At 39.5% G+C, this 18,443-nt stretch overlaps 4 protein-coding genes across 10 annotated transcripts in view; 3 read left to right on the top strand and 1 right to left on the bottom strand.

The window, feature by feature from the left end:
- Positions 1 to 352: 352 nt before the first annotated feature.
- Positions 353 to 2,173, top strand: ppp1r27b (protein phosphatase 1, regulatory subunit 27b). The gene is made up of 3 exons (XM_039682003.2): positions 353 to 1,005; positions 1,292 to 1,442; positions 1,647 to 2,173. Exons 1-3 carry the CDS (start codon positions 774 to 776, stop codon positions 1,765 to 1,767), a joined length of 504 nt encoding a protein of 167 aa, XP_039537937.1. The 5' UTR covers positions 353 to 773; the 3' UTR covers positions 1,768 to 2,173.
- A 1,357-nt stretch (positions 2,174 to 3,530) lies between these two features.
- Positions 3,531 to 8,887, top strand: LOC120486152 (mapk-regulated corepressor-interacting protein 1). Its single transcript, XM_089134610.1, has 5 exons — positions 3,531 to 3,534; positions 6,796 to 6,844; positions 7,339 to 7,469; positions 7,606 to 7,710; positions 8,015 to 8,887. The coding sequence occupies exons 1-5, from the start codon at positions 3,531 to 3,533 to the stop codon at positions 8,080 to 8,082; spliced, it is 357 nt and encodes a 118-aa protein (XP_088990736.1). The 3' UTR covers positions 8,083 to 8,887.
- Positions 8,888 to 10,102: 1,215 nt separating this feature from the next.
- On the bottom strand, positions 10,103 to 11,627 carry anapc11 (APC11 anaphase promoting complex subunit 11 homolog (yeast)). 2 transcript variants are annotated; one of them, XM_089134083.1, is made up of 4 exons: positions 11,473 to 11,627; positions 10,609 to 10,722; positions 10,260 to 10,401; positions 10,103 to 10,147 (listed from the first exon to the last, which is right to left on the bottom strand). In XM_089134083.1, the coding sequence occupies exons 2-4, from the start codon at positions 10,715 to 10,717 to the stop codon at positions 10,132 to 10,134; spliced, it is 267 nt and encodes an 88-aa protein (XP_088990209.1). In that variant the 5' UTR covers positions 10,718 to 10,722; positions 11,473 to 11,627; the 3' UTR covers positions 10,103 to 10,131. The 2 variants fall into 2 exon arrangements, with proteins under 2 accessions (XP_088990209.1, XP_039537944.1); XM_039682010.2 differs by lacking the exon at positions 10,103 to 10,147 and having other exon boundaries at positions 10,256 to 10,401.
- LOC120486150 (coiled-coil domain 40 molecular ruler complex subunit) overlaps positions 11,609 to 18,443 on the top strand; it is a 67,080-nt gene continuing 60,245 nt past the window's right edge. For 2 of the 6 annotated variants that reach the window (XM_089134079.1, XM_089134078.1), the window contains exons 1-7: positions 12,158 to 12,286; positions 12,481 to 12,565; positions 12,645 to 12,778; positions 12,864 to 12,947; positions 13,132 to 13,351; positions 13,875 to 14,032; positions 17,660 to 17,782. In XM_089134079.1, the coding sequence (XP_088990205.1) occupies positions 12,158 to 12,286; positions 12,481 to 12,565; positions 12,645 to 12,778; positions 12,864 to 12,947; positions 13,132 to 13,351; positions 13,875 to 14,032; positions 17,660 to 17,782 (933 nt within the window). Of the gene's footprint in view, positions 12,091 to 12,157; positions 12,287 to 12,480; positions 12,566 to 12,644; positions 12,779 to 12,863; positions 12,948 to 13,131; positions 13,352 to 13,874; positions 14,033 to 17,659; positions 17,783 to 18,443 lie in introns of those variants that run through there. The other 4 variants (XM_089134082.1, XM_089134080.1, XM_089134081.1 and 1 more) reach the window with 4 other exon arrangements.

Raw genomic sequence — 18,443 nt, forward strand, 5'->3', positions numbered from 1 at the left:
TGAAGATATCCAGGGTATTTAACCATTTGGGGTTGCTTTCTGCATTTCATGCAAAACATGCTGGAACTGGTGCTAACTCATCTTCCAAAAAAGAAAGTTATGTTGACAAAGTATATATACCGCTGTCAGAAATCATGACACATTAATGTGATTAAACAGTCATCTGAAAATAGTCTTCCGGGCAAGGGCATCTTTTTTGCTGGCTGTTTATTTTTAAGTGTTATTTTTAAATATTTAATTCAAAATGTCATTACCTTTACATTTGGCAGGCATTATATAAACCACCTTTATGCCATATTCACTGTGTACTGGAAATTACTGTTGAGTTCCTTTCTATGTGACAACAGGCAGGTGGAGGAGGAGGGGCCAAGACTTGGTTCAAATGTGTTGCATGAAAACAAGCTAAGGTTACGGATCACATTGCTAAGTTGGCTGAGTATTGTTGGGGTGTGACTTCAGACCGTACCCACTCGTCTTTCAGTTCAGTCATCTGAGCTATGAGACGACAGCCTCTTAATATAGTCTATAGAGCAGGGTATATATAGGGTACACACAAGTCCTTACTTCAGACCAACCTCTCAGCGACTGTCTAGGAAGGATCACTACATTAAGAGACGAACAGGGAGACTGAGCAGCTGCTATCATCTAGAACAGCACCTTGGAAAAAACTTTAAAGAAGAAACTTCTTAATACCCTATTCTGCTGAACCTTTTAGCCACATTGAGAATTGGTACACAATTCTCATCCTATCTCGGAAACAAGAACATTAAAGAATGAAGTTCTACCAATGTCCAGTCACCCACACCATGCGCTTTGAGGGCTGCAAGCCAAATGCCACTGGTCCAGTGTCATGCACTCGTTCTCTGACTTCCATCAAATCTGTTCGCAATGTTCACTTTCCAAATGACATAGTGTTTCAGGATTATGTCCGTCAAGGAGAGCTGGAGAGAATTGCACGCTTCCTTACAACCAGAAGAGTGCGCCTGGACACCATTTACCATTCAGGTAGGAAAACCAACTACTTGTATACTGAGTCTGCAAGGGAAAGTAAATCTTTGTTCAGAATCAACTATACTCTGCATGAAAGTAATTACAATGCAATACTGATCACAAAAGCATTCCCGTGATCTTTAAATAAAGGCTTATATCCTATTGCATTAGCAATGCCATTTTTGTCTAGGCAGCTCATGTATGCTTGATGACATAATCGTCAGGGTCTCAAGCTTTAATCCACTGCTAATTGTGCTGTCTGAGCCTGTCCTTTAAAATTAACTTCTTGCTAATTGTCTAGGCATGGCAGCCATTCATGAGGCAGTCCTATCTGGAAACCTGGATTGTGTGAAGCTTCTGGTAAAATTTGGGGCTGACATCATCCAGAGAGACGAGGACGGATGGACTCCCCTCCATATGGCCTGTAGTGATGGCTTTCCAGAGATAGCTAAGTAAGTGAACTGCTCAATTTTTTATGTTTTTTTTTTTTTTTTTTTGAGGGGGACATTTCATAGATAATTACTATTTAGAAAATAAAGACCATTTAGTTCAAGTTAAGAACTTGAAAGGCTGCTATATTTTACCTGCAATATTCTTTGACCTCCAAAATGTGTGAGATTTGTAAAACCACTGGGGAAAATTGTTTTTGTTTTCAGGTTCTTACTTTCCTTGGGTGCAGACACTGAGGCTGAAAATGACTGTGGGGAGAAGCCTGCTGATCTTATTGACCCAGACTGCAAAGAGCTGCTTGAACTCTTTGGTGTCGGTGGTGACTGAATTTGCATCCCCTACCTGACACTGAAGATCTTCTGATTGCTCTCCTCTTTTGTGGTAGTTGTCACATCAAGAGTATGATGCCATGGAGTGGAACAGCCACTGTGTATACATTGGTGCTGTAGATGAGACACCCTGACAGTGTGTCTCGCTATAATTGTCTGGTCCATTTGGACCAATGACAGTGATTGGGATGTGAGTTGCACTTGCCTCCGCAGGAACAAACTCTTCCAGTAAGACGATGCAGTGTGTTCTTGCTCTAAGCTAATGTGAATCCCAACAGATTTTATGTCAGTTTGTTATAGTTAATGCCTTCTATTGTGAAACATGATTTTTTTAGTAGCAAATCAATGCTGTTGTGAGAGTTTGATAATCACCTTGTTATTGTGTCATTTTTTTTATCCATAAACATGTAAAACCTGCCACTGCAGAAAGTCTTAATTTTATACATTGTTTTAAAAGTTTATATATATATATATATATATATATATAGTGTGTCTGTTATTTGAATTCACCATGAAATCTAATGTGGCAATTCATACTTTTAGATCATTGATCATTGCAGTATTAGCTAATCGCTAAATGATTTTTTTTTAAATTTTTTTTTTTTTTTCTTTTTTTTTTTTTTTTTTTTTTTTTATTGCAAAACTTATACAAAAATACCAACACAGGGAAGTAAGGCAAGGTGTACAAACAAACAAACAATAGTACCTAACAGAAAATAAGCATCCTGGGTATGCATACATCAAATTATGTAATACATAAAAAAAAGAAAAGCATAATATTAAGGCCAAGTCATGTCTTTGAATAAATCATCAAAATACATCAAAAATTGTTCACTTTTCTTGTTATTTATAAGTCTAAGGGACGAAATAAAAGAGTCAAAATCAGCAAGAAAGAGAGGAAAGCTCAAAGGAGATTTAAGCCATTTTTGCTTATGGATGAAGAATTTTGCATACAAGATAAAGAAGTTAACAACATACTCAAGGGAAAGCAACTTTGGATTTTCATAATAAAAAATAACCTCTTTGAGAGTGAAGGTGTGGGTCGTATTTGTAGGGCTAAAAACAAAAGAACTTAATTTATTCCAAAATCTATTGGTTACATTACATTCACAAAATAAATGGGCAGTTGTTTCCTCAACAAAACCACAGAAAGAGCAAGTATCATCAACATCAGAATATTTAGCAATAGAAGAGTTAACAGGGTAGATCTTATGAAGGATCTTATAATGAATTTCTTTAACTTTGTTGGACACACAAAATTTACTAGGCAAAAGCCAAGCCTTCTTCCAATTTACGTTTGTTACAAGGGAACCCCGGTAGAATTTACCCCTAGGGGTAATCTTTCTTTTCATTTGAAAAATTTTACGAATATGTCTGTTGTTACATTTTCGATCTAAAAATTCAATACCACCCAAGCGTAAAGACGGATACACAATGTTACCTTTATTGAAGCTAAGGTGATTTTTAACTAATTGAATTAAGCCTGCTGGTATAGCTTTTATCAAGGTATTATATTCCTTTGGTGGAACAGGAAAGTTATGAAGATTCAAAAATTGCTCATAAGATAGAATATTACCAAAATCATCAAAGACTGATAGAATGCAGTTAAAGTTATTATTAAACCATCTATGAAAGAAAAGAGACTTATTTCTAACGGTTATATACATATTGTTCCAAAGGAGAACTTTGTGGGGCGAAAAGCTATGGACAAAACACAATTTCCATGAGAGAAGGCATTGTTGATGAAAGTTAGATAAGGAAATGGGTAACTTACCAGGCAAAAAGTTACACTTTAATAGGAAAGATAGGCCACCAAGTTTGTTAAAGATATTATTGGGAATGAAAAACCATAACGATACTGGGTTCGCAAGGCATCTTTTCAGCCAGTTTACTTTAAAGGTGTTTATAGTATCGGCAAAGTCCAAAAAGTCAAGGCCACCTTCACCTCTGGAATTGGAGAGTACTTCTCTTTTTAATTTGTGAGGTTTATTTTTCCAGATGAAATCCAAAAATATTTTGTTAATTCCTTTTATAGCTTTATCATTGATAAACAAAGAGAGAGCAGGGTACACAAAGCGAGAGAGCCCTTCGACCTTAGATAAAAGAACTCTACCGTATAATGAAAGATCTCTTTGAAGCCAAATGTTAAAAATGTTTTTAGTTTTTATAATTTTATCAGAAAAGTTTAAATGATGTCTAGTAATTGGATTTTTAGTGATATGAATACCTAGATATTTAACACTGTTTTTAACTGGGATACCTTCCAAAGATGACTCATCTATATCATGAATTGAGATAATTTCACATTTCGAAATATTGAGTTTTAGACCAGAGGCAGATGAAAACTGATCTATCATTTCCAAAGCATTAGATAACTGTTTTTTATCCTTCAAGAATAGTGTGGTATCGTCGGCTAGCTGTGCTATTTTAAGCTCCCTATCAAAAATAGATATTCCTAACAGCGTTTCATTTTGGTTAATCCTTAGACAAAGTAATTCTGTGGCCAAAAGAAATAAAAATGGGGAGATAGGACATCCCTGTCTGACTCCACGATGGATGTCAAACCTTTTAGATGTATCAAAGTTAACAATCACTGAACTGTTAATATTTCTATAAAACATGGTTACAATATCAATAAAAGATTTGCCGAATCCAAATAACTCTAAAGTACGGAAAATAAAATTGTGTTCTAAAGAATCAAACGCTTTGTAAAAATCAAGAAAAAGTATGAGACCGTCTGATTGAATTAGATTAGAATAATCCAACAAATCTAATACTAACCTTATATTATTAGATATGTGACGGCCTTTCATGAATCCCGATTGAGATTCAGAAATAATGTGATCTAGACCAGTTCTTAATCTTTTAGCGTAAACAGAGGCTAATAATTTATAATCTAATGTTAACAAAGTGATAGGCCGCCAATTGTCAATTAATAAAGGGTCCTTGTTTGACTTGGGAATAAGGGATATAACTCCCTGTTTCATAGTGGAGGTCATTTCTCCCCGACTGATGCATTCCTTATACATATGAAATAAAGGGATTTTAATAAACTCCCAAAAGTGGAGATAGAACTCTACTGAGAGCCCGTCAATACCAGGGGATTTGCCTTTTTTCATTGAATGCAGAGCTTGCTCAATTTCATTTATTGACAAATCAGTGTCACAAATTTGACTAAACTCACGATCAATAATTGTAATACAGGGTTTAATTATATCAATAAATTTTTCACAGAGGTCATAGTTAAAATTAGAGGTATAAAGATTGCTATAAAATTTGGTAACAAATTTAGATATTTCCCTGGGGTCATTGGAGGTAACTCCATCAATATTAAGTGCTAAAAGAGCTTTCCTCTGACTGTTTCTTTTTTCTAGGGCAAAAAAATAGCTAGTATTCTTTTCCCCCTCTTCAACCCATTTCGCCCGAGACCTTATATATGCACCTTTAGCCAACTCTAAGTAAGCTCTGTCGAATTCCAGACTTAATTTTTTTATTTCCAGATCCTCTTCTTCAGTAATCTTATCTTTAGCTAGTAACACATTAAGTCTATTAACTAGCTCGGAATCAGATTTATGTTTAATATCTTTAATTTCTTTACTTCTTTTAACTGCAATATATCTAGCTTTGTATTTAAAAAATTCCCAATTTGTTTTATAATCTCTGATTACCCCCGTAAATAATTCTTTGGTAAGATTGACAATAGAATCATTGAATTTTTTGTCTTTTAACAAGGCATTATTAAGTTTCCAGTAGCCCCTCATTCTTGGGCTATCTTTGATGTCACTCAATTTTATAGCAATTAATTTGTGATCAGATAAGGGGGCAGTGATGTGAGAAGCATCTTTTACATAGTTAAGAATAGAAGATGAAATTAGAAAAAAATCAATCCTAGATCTAAAAGACAAACTTTTATTGGACCAGGTAAAATCTTTGGTAGAAGGATTAAAGAATCGCCATGCATCAGTAAGGGAGAGATCGGAGCACAGAGAAATAATTAGATCATTACTCATCCTGCCATCAAGTCTAGGGGGGTATCTATCCAGGTGATCGTCCATACATTCGTTAAAGTCACCCCCCAAAATAAAATAAGCGTTCTTATATTTTTTGTGTAACTTTTTGAGGTTATCCACTAGCTGAGAAAACATTACTCTATTGGATCCATGAGAATTGTATCCATATACACAACAAGCTATAAAGGTGGCATTACCTTGTTTTACTACAACACTAACCCATCTGCCTTCATCCGAACATAAAGTTTCTAATATAGACCCTTTAAACTTATGTAACATAATAGCACTCCCAGCTGAGTGACTGCTGCCATGGCTAAAGAAAATTGAATTTCCCCATTGAGTCCTCCAAAATTTAACATCCGTTTCCTCTGAATGAATTTCTTGAAGAAAAATAATAACATCATTATTATTATTTCAATAGAGTGCCGAAGTGATGACGTCACTTTGTAGGACAACTCGGAAGCTAGCGGCGCATGGGTTCCCTTGATCGAAAAGCTATGCATTTTCCCCATAGCCTTTTGGAAAATCGCAAATAAATAAATAAATAAATAAATAAATAAATAAATAAGATCTTTGTGTAACAAAGAGTTGTGACCCTTACACGTTTTGTCTAAAAGTTAATCTAAAATGTATTTTGAAGTGTAAACATTTTTTTTTACATGCCTTCAGAACAACCGAATCAAACCCAGTTTTTGTGTAATGTATGAAAAGTCACAAAATCTTATTCCACTGAGATGAAGGGAACCTTTTTTTTAATTAAGTAAAAGTCGATTGGGGTCCTATAGACCCTCACCCCGTGACCCGATTGAGGGCTACGTTCTCGGCTCATTATGCATGTCTGACAGAGGCGGTTCCTGGTTAAATGCGTCTATGGTTAAATGTGACTGAATGCAAAGAAGTATCGTAGTACTCTCAGACCAATTTCTTTGATTTATTGAAAAGGTCTGATTCAACAGATTCGTTCTCCAATATAACGTGACATCACTGATTGTTGTGCTGGACTCCCCTCAACGCAGCTGTATTAAGGATCGTTTTGGCTGGAACAAAGGATTTAAACTCCAGTTTGTAAGTTCCAATGCGGATACGTTTTATTCGCATTAATTGTAATATACTAGTTATGTCGGATCGATCTCTTGTTTAAACGTTTAATTTTTATGGGGGTTTCTGTTATTGATGTTAGCTGCTAAGCTAGTCAGATATTTACGAAAATATGACGTCCCTTTATCGGAACATAAACACATTCGCTATTTAAATTACATGCGGCGGCAAACTAACGTTAGCTGCTTGTTTGTGAGACTGACCTCAAAACGACACTTAACATAAATAAATAAATAAGAACAGATCACAGCTCTAAAAGCTATTGCTACACTTCCAGGCTTAAACTGCCTGCTTTTGTGCTTTGACACTTCCTGGAGAGTAGTTCCCTAAAAAAACAAAAATAATCAGGTAATTAACTTTGTGTTGTCCATTTAACAATGACGCATTCACAGTGGGTCTGTCACTTTAGTGTAATATGTTTGATTTAATGTGTTAAACTTATGCATGGGGATTTTTGACAGTGTTGTGGGCAGCTCTCCATCCTCAAGCATGGTTCAAAATTACAAGCAGATGTCCGGAGACTGTTCCCCAACCAACACAGAGGATCTACTCACACCAGCACACGAGGAAAATGTGCGATTCATTCATTACAGTAAGTTGCCGAATACGAGTTTTGGAAATCTTTTCAAAAGGTCTGAAAAACATAAATAATCAGTGGCCCATCAAAAATATACTTTTGTATGTTTGGGAATTAGAGTTTTAAATAACATCAACACTTCTTCCAATAGCTTGGCAGCGTGTAATGAGAGAAATGCAGACTTGCCAGGGAAGTGAAAACAATAACCAGGGACCCCAGAAGTATGTGGAGAGGATGCCAAACCCTACACTGAGCTGTATGTTTAACTTTGTGATTTTTGTCCTGGGAAATATATTTTATTGATAAAGGAATGTTTTAGAAGGATAAATAATTAATAATGGTTTAAATATTTGGCTGAGCCATTAGCTATTCCCTGGTTTTCCTTGCTAAGGGGTAAATAATTAATAATGGTTTAAATATTTGGCTGAGCCATCAGCTATTCCCTGGTTTACCTTGCTAGGGGGGGATGTGTGTCTCTTAACAAATGTGTGCATTTTCTTAAAGACTCAACTGAAATACTATGCATGCATGCTCTCTAACTGTTTGTTTCTAATCTTCAGCTTTTACACCAGTCGACTTGAATGATGTGAAAAGGAGAAACACACAAGACTCCAAGAAGTCTTTATGAATTTTTAAATCTAAACAGACTGATACAGCATAAACGTCTTGCCTGATGCACTGATTTTATTCAGACCATTATCTGCTGATCCCTGATCCATATCCATTCAAGTGATAAGCCTTGTTCATTGATGCCTACTTCGTCCAATGTATAAAAACAAAAGATTCTCCCTGAAATAATGTTTATAACCTATAGCTTTTTATAGTTCTCCAGATATTATTTTTTTTGTGTAGCACTTTTTTTCTTCCAAGAATGTATATTTTTGTAGGCCAAACCAGAAGTTAGCATCACCCTAGTTGCCCTAGACAAAAACCCATCAGGATTTTTCTATTGGCTTTTGGATTGTTGCAGAACATAAGCTGTGACCAACAAAAGGTTATGATTCTTACAATCGTATGTTTTGTTCAATGTGATAATCTTCAAAAATTAACCCAACCTTTATGAATTTTGAAGCCTTAATACTATTGGCAGAAGTAAAAAGCTAATTGTAGGCTATAAACGAACTACAGTTCAATCGACTTCCATGTCACCACCATTAAGCTTCCAATAATTTGTATGTATTTTTTTTATTTCCTTGAAAGCTTGGGTTATAATAGTTTTCAAGAGTGAGATTATAAACCCATTTAGGCTCTAAAAGAAAAAAATCAAGTAATACCTGTGTGATGATGTTTAATGGCCCCAACAAACTCTGTATTCCCATTTAACCACATGTTAGCACCTGCCTTTTTCAAGGCAAGTATTAGATTTTAAAAAATACAAAGGAGTATAACTGATGTATTTTATGTCGTGAAATAAAAACATGGAAATATCTTGAGCTTGTGTTACCTTACTTCAGGTATTTAACCAAAAACCCATTAAATGCTAAATTCGATGCTAAATTCAGGTAGTGCTAAAATGTTTGGTCTACAAAAATGAATGATCCCTGCAGCACTCTATTAATGCTTATGTAAAGAGGCATATATGCCAAAAGCATGTCTTTTTGATATATGATTATCACCCATACAAACCAACAAAATGTTTCACAAAACTTACAAAAAAAAATTCATGACAATTATTCAACGGCCACATTATTTTTCTTCAGATGATGGAAGGAAACAGAAAAGATTGGATCATGTGCTCATAGGCAAACTGAACCCGTTTTCTGCACTGAATTGCACTTTTTTTTTTTTTTTTTTATAAATACAGGAAGTGCCCAGTGTGCTTTATATTTTAAGGAATGGTTTTAAAACACAATTGAAATGTTTTAATTTATCCAGGCTTACAATTTGAATTAACCAGGTTTGTAAAATAAAAACATAGGCCCCTGGTTTCATAGACAATTAAGCCTAGTCCCAGACTAAAATACATGTTTGAGCTGTATTAACTGAAAGCAACTTGCACTGGCATCCCTTAAAATTTGTTAGTGCTACTACTCTGTCAAGATGCACACCAGTAATGTTTTTTTTTTCCCTCAAATGCATGTTTATAAAAGCTATTTTATAGTCAATTAGGCAGTTTTTATAAGAAATGGTGGTTATAGGGCAATTTGAGTCAGTGCTTCAAATTATTCCCAACCTTATTTTACTCCTCTGGTATAAATGTTATTTTCATGTAGCCCTTTTTCTCCCAAGAATGTATGTATAGTTTCTGAAAATGCACTGAAATAAGGTCATTTTTCTCTATTTGAATTCCATTTTTAAAATCCTTTTTGTTTGGTTCCTATTCATATTTACTTTAAACAAATTTGCATGATTACTTTCAGTTTTACTAATGTAAACAAAGTTTCACAAACATTAAAACACTCTGAATACCTTCTTGGTTACAGATGTCTGTAAGAAGAATACAGCACAAAGATACAAATGCATACCACTGTCAGTGTTCTGTGACATTCTTTACTGTTTTCATAATTGAAAATTTCATAATTCTCTTTGACTGCAAATCACAGTCAGCTGTTTTGTACAAAACCATACCAACCATTTTTAAATATGAAAGTTATTTTGTGGGATATTCATCACAAAGAAAACAACATTATAATAAAGAAACAAAAGAATCAATCTGTGATGCATTTATTTGATCTCCTTAGGAAGTGTCTCCCCTGAATACAAAAAAAGAGAGAACATTATTACTGTGATAGGAGTCACCCAAATATCACTTTTAAGAATTTTTACTGAAAATCCAAGTGTCGTGCTGTTGACAGACGAGCTCACTCTTTAAACTTCCATTCCTGACGGCACATTGGGCACTGCTGCTGTACTTGTTGAGAATTTAGCCACTTCAAGATGCAGTGCATGTGGAAACAGTGAGAGCACTGACCCCAAACCAATGGGCAGTCATCACCTGGGACCTTACCTGATAAAACCAGAGAGTACATTTCATTTTCTTACACTGAATATATATGGTTCAATTACACAAAACAAGTTGCACAAATAACTATATGTTGGAAATAAAACAGTAGGATTTCATGAGGATTAAAACTGAAAATTTCATGAAAAAACTGCAAAGGCACAGGTGGAAGTGTAGTCTTTGTCCATGATACAGTGAAATCAGGTTACCCACAGTCTGGGCAGCATCCATTGAAAGGGGCTCGACAGATGCCACAGTTCTCATCATTGGCCACCCACAACCAGGATGCCACACCATTCCACTGCTTTATTTTAACCTTCATCACTTCTGGAATTCACAAAAACACAGAACAGAGTTTTTTGAAAACAAGATTTCCTCTAAAGCAAAAGGCACCATGGCAGTATTATGGTAAAATGATGGAATAAGATGATACCATGCCACTGATTTAAGCCTGGAGGATTCCCACACCTTTTTACCAATGATTTTCCTAGGGCCGGTTGCCATTGTGTTAAGACAGTGTAGAATGTAGTAGTTTCTCCTAGTATGACCCACATTATTTCGTAAGTCAGTCAGCCTTTCTTTTCGGTACCAAATTAGGGTAATCTACCTTTTTAAGTAACTTTTAAAAACAAAGAGAGCTATGAATAGTCTGATGTCATATGATGTCTTTCAACTTGTTAGACTAGTCTTTGCGGTTTATGCAACCAACCCCTGGACTTTTCCAGTCCTTTGTGAGCACTGCAAAATTATTTGTAAAAAAAAAAGTGGAGACTCCATTAGCGAATAATAATTTCACGTCTTGGATATATAACGTACCATGGTAACTTACTGGATGAATAACATGTTTGTGTACCCAGATATTTGAATATGTCATAAAAATGTACTGTAATAAAACATTGTACTGTATGATATTATTCGTTTTAGTAGTTTTTCGTTTTGCTGACATATCCAACCATGTCAGCTCAGCTATAAGTGAAACACTAGCCTGATAATACGAACGTATTACCATTCTAAACATGTGGCGTTTCCGTGCATGATCAATGGTAAATTATAAAAAAATATTTTAATAATACTGACCCACAAATGTATAAACATTGATCAATCTCTCTACGTCGATGTTTTCACATCAATACCATCTCATCTCCTCCGATGATGATGATGCGCGCGCAATACAGCTTGAGCTCAGCTTTCTTCGCGCTCTCTCAAGCCAGCGGAAAGCAAGACACCGCCACCTACTGTGTGGGAGATTTTATAGCCCAAACAGAGACATTCTCTGGCCCAAAGCTTCTTTTTTATATTCAGTAAACAAGTATAAGTAAACAAGTTAGTATTGAAAAAAAGTACTTTTAAGAAGTCTTCTACGTTTTATATCTTGTTGTTTGAGGTTGGTTGTTTTTTTTTTTTTTTTAAACGCAGATACATATGTTTTTATAGGAGGAGCGAATCCGGAAGTGTGGCGTCTCCCAGCAACGGAGATGCAAAGTAACCGCAGGTCTCGCGCTGCTAAATGGTAACAACACAGAAATAACATAAATCAATTATTTAACCAGAATAAAATGAATCATTAATTCAGCTGAATTTTGGATGTAGTATTGCTGATTGAACGATTACTGTTAATACATTTGGGGAAATACTGCTTCATAACAGCTCTCTGCTAAGTTAACGTTACTCAGGAACAAGATACAACGGAAACAGGTGACAATTTAAAATAAAATGAATCTGTCATATCCTGCTAATGTATTATATATACTTATATATGTGTATGTCTATGTTGTATTACTTTATTTATGACTATGAAGAGATGGAAAGCGGTGGGTGTGATGGAGGTCTCCCAGAGGATCAGATGAACAGGCAGGAAGAGGCTCCGGGTGAATTCACCGAGCCTAAAGAGGTCTCTTACACAAACCTTTCATTTTTATTATTCCAAAGCCATTCATCATACAGATGGTATCAGATTTGATAACAGCATTTTTTACTTTAGTTTTTCATTTTTCCTAAAAATCAGGGCAAATCTTGTGAACTCAAGTTTTTAGTTTTATATACATATTGTAATGTAGAGTGGTGTATTAATGATTTTATTTATAGGTGGAATCGATGGAGCTTTCAGACAATTATGACAGAGACATCGATCATGTTGGGACCAGTGGATACTTTCAATTGGACAATTCTGGTATCTTAGTTTCATGTAATAATTAGCCTATATTGAAGGATTTACTGGTAATTTCAGTTTTTGTTCTGTTTTTGTGCAGATATAAACCACAGGTGGACACCTGTTATACCACATCACACTTTCCAGCTGGAGATCAGTGACATTGAGGCAGAAAGTAGAGCCGGAGAGGAATACGAGGAAGAGGAAGAAACTGTGGTGCTGGATCCTGAGCATGTGTGTATACCTAATGTGTTTTTTTTTCCAAAGCAGTGCATTTTTCATATTTTTAATACATTTTCGAATGCCCCGTGTTCTTTAGCCTTTAATGAAAAGATTCCAGTCTGCATTGAAAAAAAACCTCAGCAATCAGGTGGAGAGATTGCACCTTGAGCTCGGCGAAAAGGTAAGAAATCTGTCAAAAATGATTAGTAGTTTCGTCTACAAGTGATTGAAATGGGTATTTCTTCATAAACGTAACCATAATGCATATTGGCCAGAAATGACTGATTCTGTTCTTCGAGAAATAAATACACATACTTGCATACAAACAGACGCCAAGGAAACTGATCATAATTGCTTTGCTGCAGATAGTAGTGGAGAAGGCAGAGGCCCAGAGGTGCCATAACCTTGCTGAAGAGGTATACATGGTCCACAAGATGTTGGCCAGACTCCAGGCCTCTCTGGAAGCAAGTCATGAGGCCAATGCCCAGACTGTTGCTCATCATAGACAGGCCCAAGACCAGCTGGATAGGGTAAAAAATCAGTACCAAGATACTGCCAGTCAGGCCAAAAAACAACAAATGCAAGGTGAGAAGATCTATCATTCTGTGTTATTTTAGTATTACTTATGTACTATTCAAGTTTATATACTGTATATATTTCAGTTTTATTTTTAATTCAGTTTTAGTTTTTATTTTCATTTTATATTGTATGTGCTTAAACTTACACTTATTGCAGTTAGTTGCTAAGGCAACATTTCTAACATTCATTTCTTTTAGTTTAGTTTATGTTGTTTAATCTAATGTTTATATTTTATTTCAGCTTAATTTCAATTAACAAAAATGTTTAGTTTTAGTTAATGATAATAACCCTGCTAATAACAAAAATAGTGAGAACATTTTAACAGTAGAGAACATTTTCTCTAAAAAATCACATTTCAAGATAATTGTGTAAAAATTTGCGATAATTAAATGAATCAAATAAATGAATCTAGGATTGGCAGATTGAAAATGATTTGAAAATAATAATTTTACAATTCTGTTTGGTGACGCCAGGGGTGCAGACAGAAAATCTTTGTAAGTCTTGCCTTGATCATGTGCTCTCTTCATAGTCTCGGAATTACAATCTAAAGTGGACAACCTGGCCCTAAAGTTGCTCTACATGCAGGAGGCCAATAGTGACCTGCGTTCAGACATCAAAGCAATAATGAATGCTTCACATAAAGTCCAGAAAGAGAGAACGCAGGCAGAGGAGCAAAAATATCAGCAGGTGGAGTTCCAGAGCACATGCTTTTTGTCAAATGTGTCCATTTCATTTGTTTGAGCTCATATGAATCACTCATATAACTAATTTAACCAGAAAATTATAGTTCCCTTTCGTAGTCACTTCGAGTTACGTCAGAAGTGACGGAGAATGGGGGTTTCGCATAGAAAGCCAATCCTCTTCGAGTATTTAATAACGAGCCAATGGCATGAAATGCCTTGGGGCTGCGGAATTTGCATAGCATCACTCCGCCCCACCCCGTGGGTATAAAAGGAGGAAGTGAACGCAACCGCAGTATGTTTTCGCTTCGGAGCCAAGAGATTTCTTCACAAGCCATTCTCACTGATTCAAGACTCTTCGAGACGAGCGTCCTCTTCAGTGTTGGTGTGACGGCGGTACCCAGCGAGGCTCTGCATTGCCTGCGATCTGAGCAGTGGTCTGCCAGACTTTGCGCTTCTCCCTGGTCGCCTCGGCGCTGAAATAGTGAATTTCCTCCTCTCTAGTGAAAGAGCTGCACGCGGCACGTCTTTTTAAAGACGGTTCGCCCGTGTTCTTCTGGGTCGATCGATTCATGTCATTTTTTTGATGGTCACGATCGCTGCTCTGTGTGCCTGGGCTTTCAGCATGCAGTAGCAGCGTTCGTGGATGACTCATGTTCCTTCTGTGGGAACATGAGCATCTCTACACTGTGATCTAGACTCAATGATCTGATAAAGTGAGAGTCCCCATGTCCGTTACTCGTTCTGCTTCTTCTTCTAGAAGCTCTTCGAATCGGGGACAGGGTGATATGACGGTGATTGTGTGGCACAACCCCCGACGCTAGCTCCTCGGGCCACACCCACCGCTCCAGTGTTAGAGCCAGCGAGCGCTGTATCGCTTCAGGCGTCTGGCTCTTCGCAGGTACCGTCTGTTTCGTTTAGCGCTCCAGAGGATGATGCGATGTCGATCGGAGCATCACAAGGCGGGCTTGACTCCTCGGGAAGTGAGGATGCGGCTGCGTTGCCTCCTTCGGGAGCGTCAACTTGGCCGTGTCTGATGCCGCGATGACGGCCAAGCGATCTGTGAGCCTGCCGCCGACCTCGCTCTCAAACGGGCGACGGAAGCGGCCGCTCGCTCCCTTGGTCAGGTGATGGCCACCACTGTGGTCCAGGAGCATCATCTATGTTTCGGCGGTGCGGTCCAGGACTTCGCCCAGCAGTTCTCGACCGCCTAGGAGCAGACGGAGGCAGGTTTACACTTCTGCCTCAGCCTGCTCGCCGCCGAGGACGCCCCCCTGCGGCTCCCTTCCCTCCCACGCGGCCCCAGCAGCAGTCTTCAGCCGATTCGCCTCGCGGAGGAGGCCACAGGTGAGCGTCACAGCCCCCTCAGGCCGCGTGCCCCGCTAACGCCAGGCGAAGCGATGTTCCTGAGGCGGGCTGCTCAGTGATAGTGTCACGGTTTTTCATAGGAGGCAGTAGCAGGGCCCCTCCTTCCCCCGGTGGAGGGCTGGGGGAGAATCTTTTGTTCTAGCTCCCCGCTACTCACCCACGAGTGAGCAGTGCCCTGAGCTGGTTGAAGAAGAACTTGACACTATCATTGAGCACACAGACTGGAATGAGCACGCACGACGTTCCATTGCGTCGCCCCGCTCATTCCTCTCTGTCTCTGAGGGTGCGGATGGGAGCATGTGTCGTCCCTCCACTACAACACTCCCCTCCCCCTCTATCGCCAGACCCCCGGCAGAACAGACCCCCGTGGAACGTGCGTCCTTCCCTGGTCTCTTCTGGCGGGGAACGGGGCTCGACTGTGCATCCGCACGGGGTAGCTTCTGTGCGCATGCCGGTCTCCCCGTACCGCTGCCCCTCCGGGGGGACGTCTGTGGTTCGCATGACTCCGCTGGTTCAGTTCCTGGGAGCTTGGCTAGAGCTCCCCGACCTGTCCCGCTGGGTCATCAGAATGATCAGATTCGGCTACGCGACTCAGTTCGCACGGTCTCCTCCCCGTTCAGGGGAGTTCGCTCCTCTATGGTCGGTGGCAATGCCCCGGTCATGAGAGCGGAGATTGCGGCCCTGCTGGTGAAGGGTGCAATCGAGATGGTCCCTCCAGCCAAGGTGAGGTCCGGGTTTTACAGCCCCTACTACACTGTCCCCAAGAAGACCGGTGGGTTACGACCGATCCTGGATCTGCGCATTTTGAACCGTACTCTCCATTGACTGCCGTTCAAAATGTTCACAGCAGGATTGGTTTGCAGCGATCGACCTGAAGGACGCTACTTTCATGTCTCCATTTTGCCTCGACACAGACCGTTCTTCGGTTTGCCTCGAGGCCAGGCATATCAGTACACGGTTCTCCCTTTCGGGTTAGCTCTGTCACCTCGCGTCTTCACGAAGATCGCCGAGGCAGCCCTTGTTCCCCTTCGTGAACACGGGGTTCGCATCCTGAACTATCTCGACGATTGGCTGTTACTGGCACACTCTCGAGAACAGGTTTGCGAACACAGAGACCTGGTGCTCCGGCACCTAGCCCGTCTGGGCCTTCGGGTCAACCGGCAGAAGAGCAAACTTTGCCCCGTGCAGAGGATCTCTTTTCTCGGCATGGAGATAGACTCGGTCGCCATGTCCGCGCAGCTCACGAACGAGCGCGTGCACTCACTGCTGACTTGTCTTCGACAGTTCGAGGGCAAGAGTGCGGTCCCACTGAAACTTTTTCAGAGGCTCCTGGGGCATATGGCATCCGCAGCCGCAGCAACGCCGCTCGGTTTGCTTCATATGAGACCGCTTCAGCTGTGGCTTCGCGATCGAGTCCCGAGGTGGGCATGGCATCGCGGCTCGCTCAGAGTTCCAGTGACTCCAGCGTGCCGCCAAACCTTTTTCCCTTGGTCGAACCTCAGCTTTACGTCAGCGAGTTTCCAGGCATCTCGTTGTCTCCACGGATGCATCTACCACGGGTTGGGGTGCCATGTGCAATGGGCATGCAGCCACGGGTTCCTGGACAGGACCCTAGCGCCTCATGCACATCAATTGCCTCGAGCTGCTGGCAGTACGCCTGGCCCTGCACCGCTTTCGAGCACTGCTCAGGGGTCAACACGTACTTGTCCGTTCAGACAATACCGCTACAGTTGCGATGTGATGGCACAGACCCCCATTCTCCGTCACTTCTGACGTAACTCGAAGTGACTACGAAAGGGAACGTCTCGGTAACGGATGTAACCCTCGTTCCCTGAGTAGGGAACAGAGACGTTACGTCTCCTTGCCACTTCTGCTGTACCACTGGGTAGACGCCGGAGTTCAGTCTTGGCTCCTCAGTGAAGACACACTGCGGTTGCGTTCACTTCCTCCTTTTATACCCACGGGGTGGGGCGGGGTGATGCTATGCAAATTCCGCAGCCCCAAGGCATTTCATGCCATTGGCTCATTATTAAATACTCGAAGAGGAATGGCTTTCTATGCGAAACCCCCATTCTCCGTCACTTCTGACGTAACGTCTCCATTCCCTACTCAGGGAACGAGGGTTACATCCGTAACCGAGACGTTCTTCTGCGTTAATGTTATAAAAGTATCAGATAATACAAACAAATGATAAAATGCATTCTTCCCATTTCATTGAAACTCCAATAGATGTTTGTTTATACACCTCTCTCTTTCTCTTTGTCAGGATCTTTATGTTGAGCGTTTGACGATGCATGTTGAAAAGCTCTCAGAGCAGATCTCTCTGTATGAGGTTCAGATCACCGCTCAGACTGATCAGACAAAGGCTGCAAAGGAAGCTCTTTCTGAGGTTAGAAACTTCTGCAACAGATCATGTGAAGCATACACACTCAAATTTTATGAATTTAGTTATGAATTTTAAGCATTTCACTGGATACTGTACGTAATCAAAGATGTTAAGGATGTTAAAATCAAGGATGTTAAGAGGTTAAAAGCAGGTTTAGAACTTGCCCCATTAAAGTCAACAGGGTGCGAATTTTAAAAAGAGGATAACACGGTGTAGGCAACACAGATTTTTGTCGTTTTTGTCTGTACTGACAGCACTCCAAATGTACAAAAAAAATGAGCTCAATGTTAAAATTGACCAGAGTTCTCCTTTAAAGGGTACATATCATGCTTTTTAATCATTCATTTTTACATATAAATCATAGATTTGTGGTCTATATAAAGCATAACTGCAATGCTTGGGTCTTAATTCCTCATTTTTATAGCTCCACAGGCCCTTTTTCTACCCCTTTTCTGATGTGCGTCTGTGAGCAAGTCGTTTTAAAGCGGCCCCTTTAAATAAAAGGGGGATGTGTTACACCCCACCCCCTCTCCAGGTCGCCGAGTTCACGGTCGGTTCAACTCCCCCCGTTCGGCCATTCTTGTAGTTTGATTAGAGATATACGATTACTATAGCTTCAAAGAACATTTTTATTCACACGTTAACAAAATGTCAACAACGGAAG

Source organism: Pimephales promelas, chromosome 8 (assembly GCF_988280905.1).
Source record: "Pimephales promelas chromosome 8, fPimPro1.hap1.1, whole genome shotgun sequence".
Classification (NCBI taxonomy): Eukaryota; Metazoa; Chordata; class Actinopteri; order Cypriniformes; family Leuciscidae; genus Pimephales; species Pimephales promelas.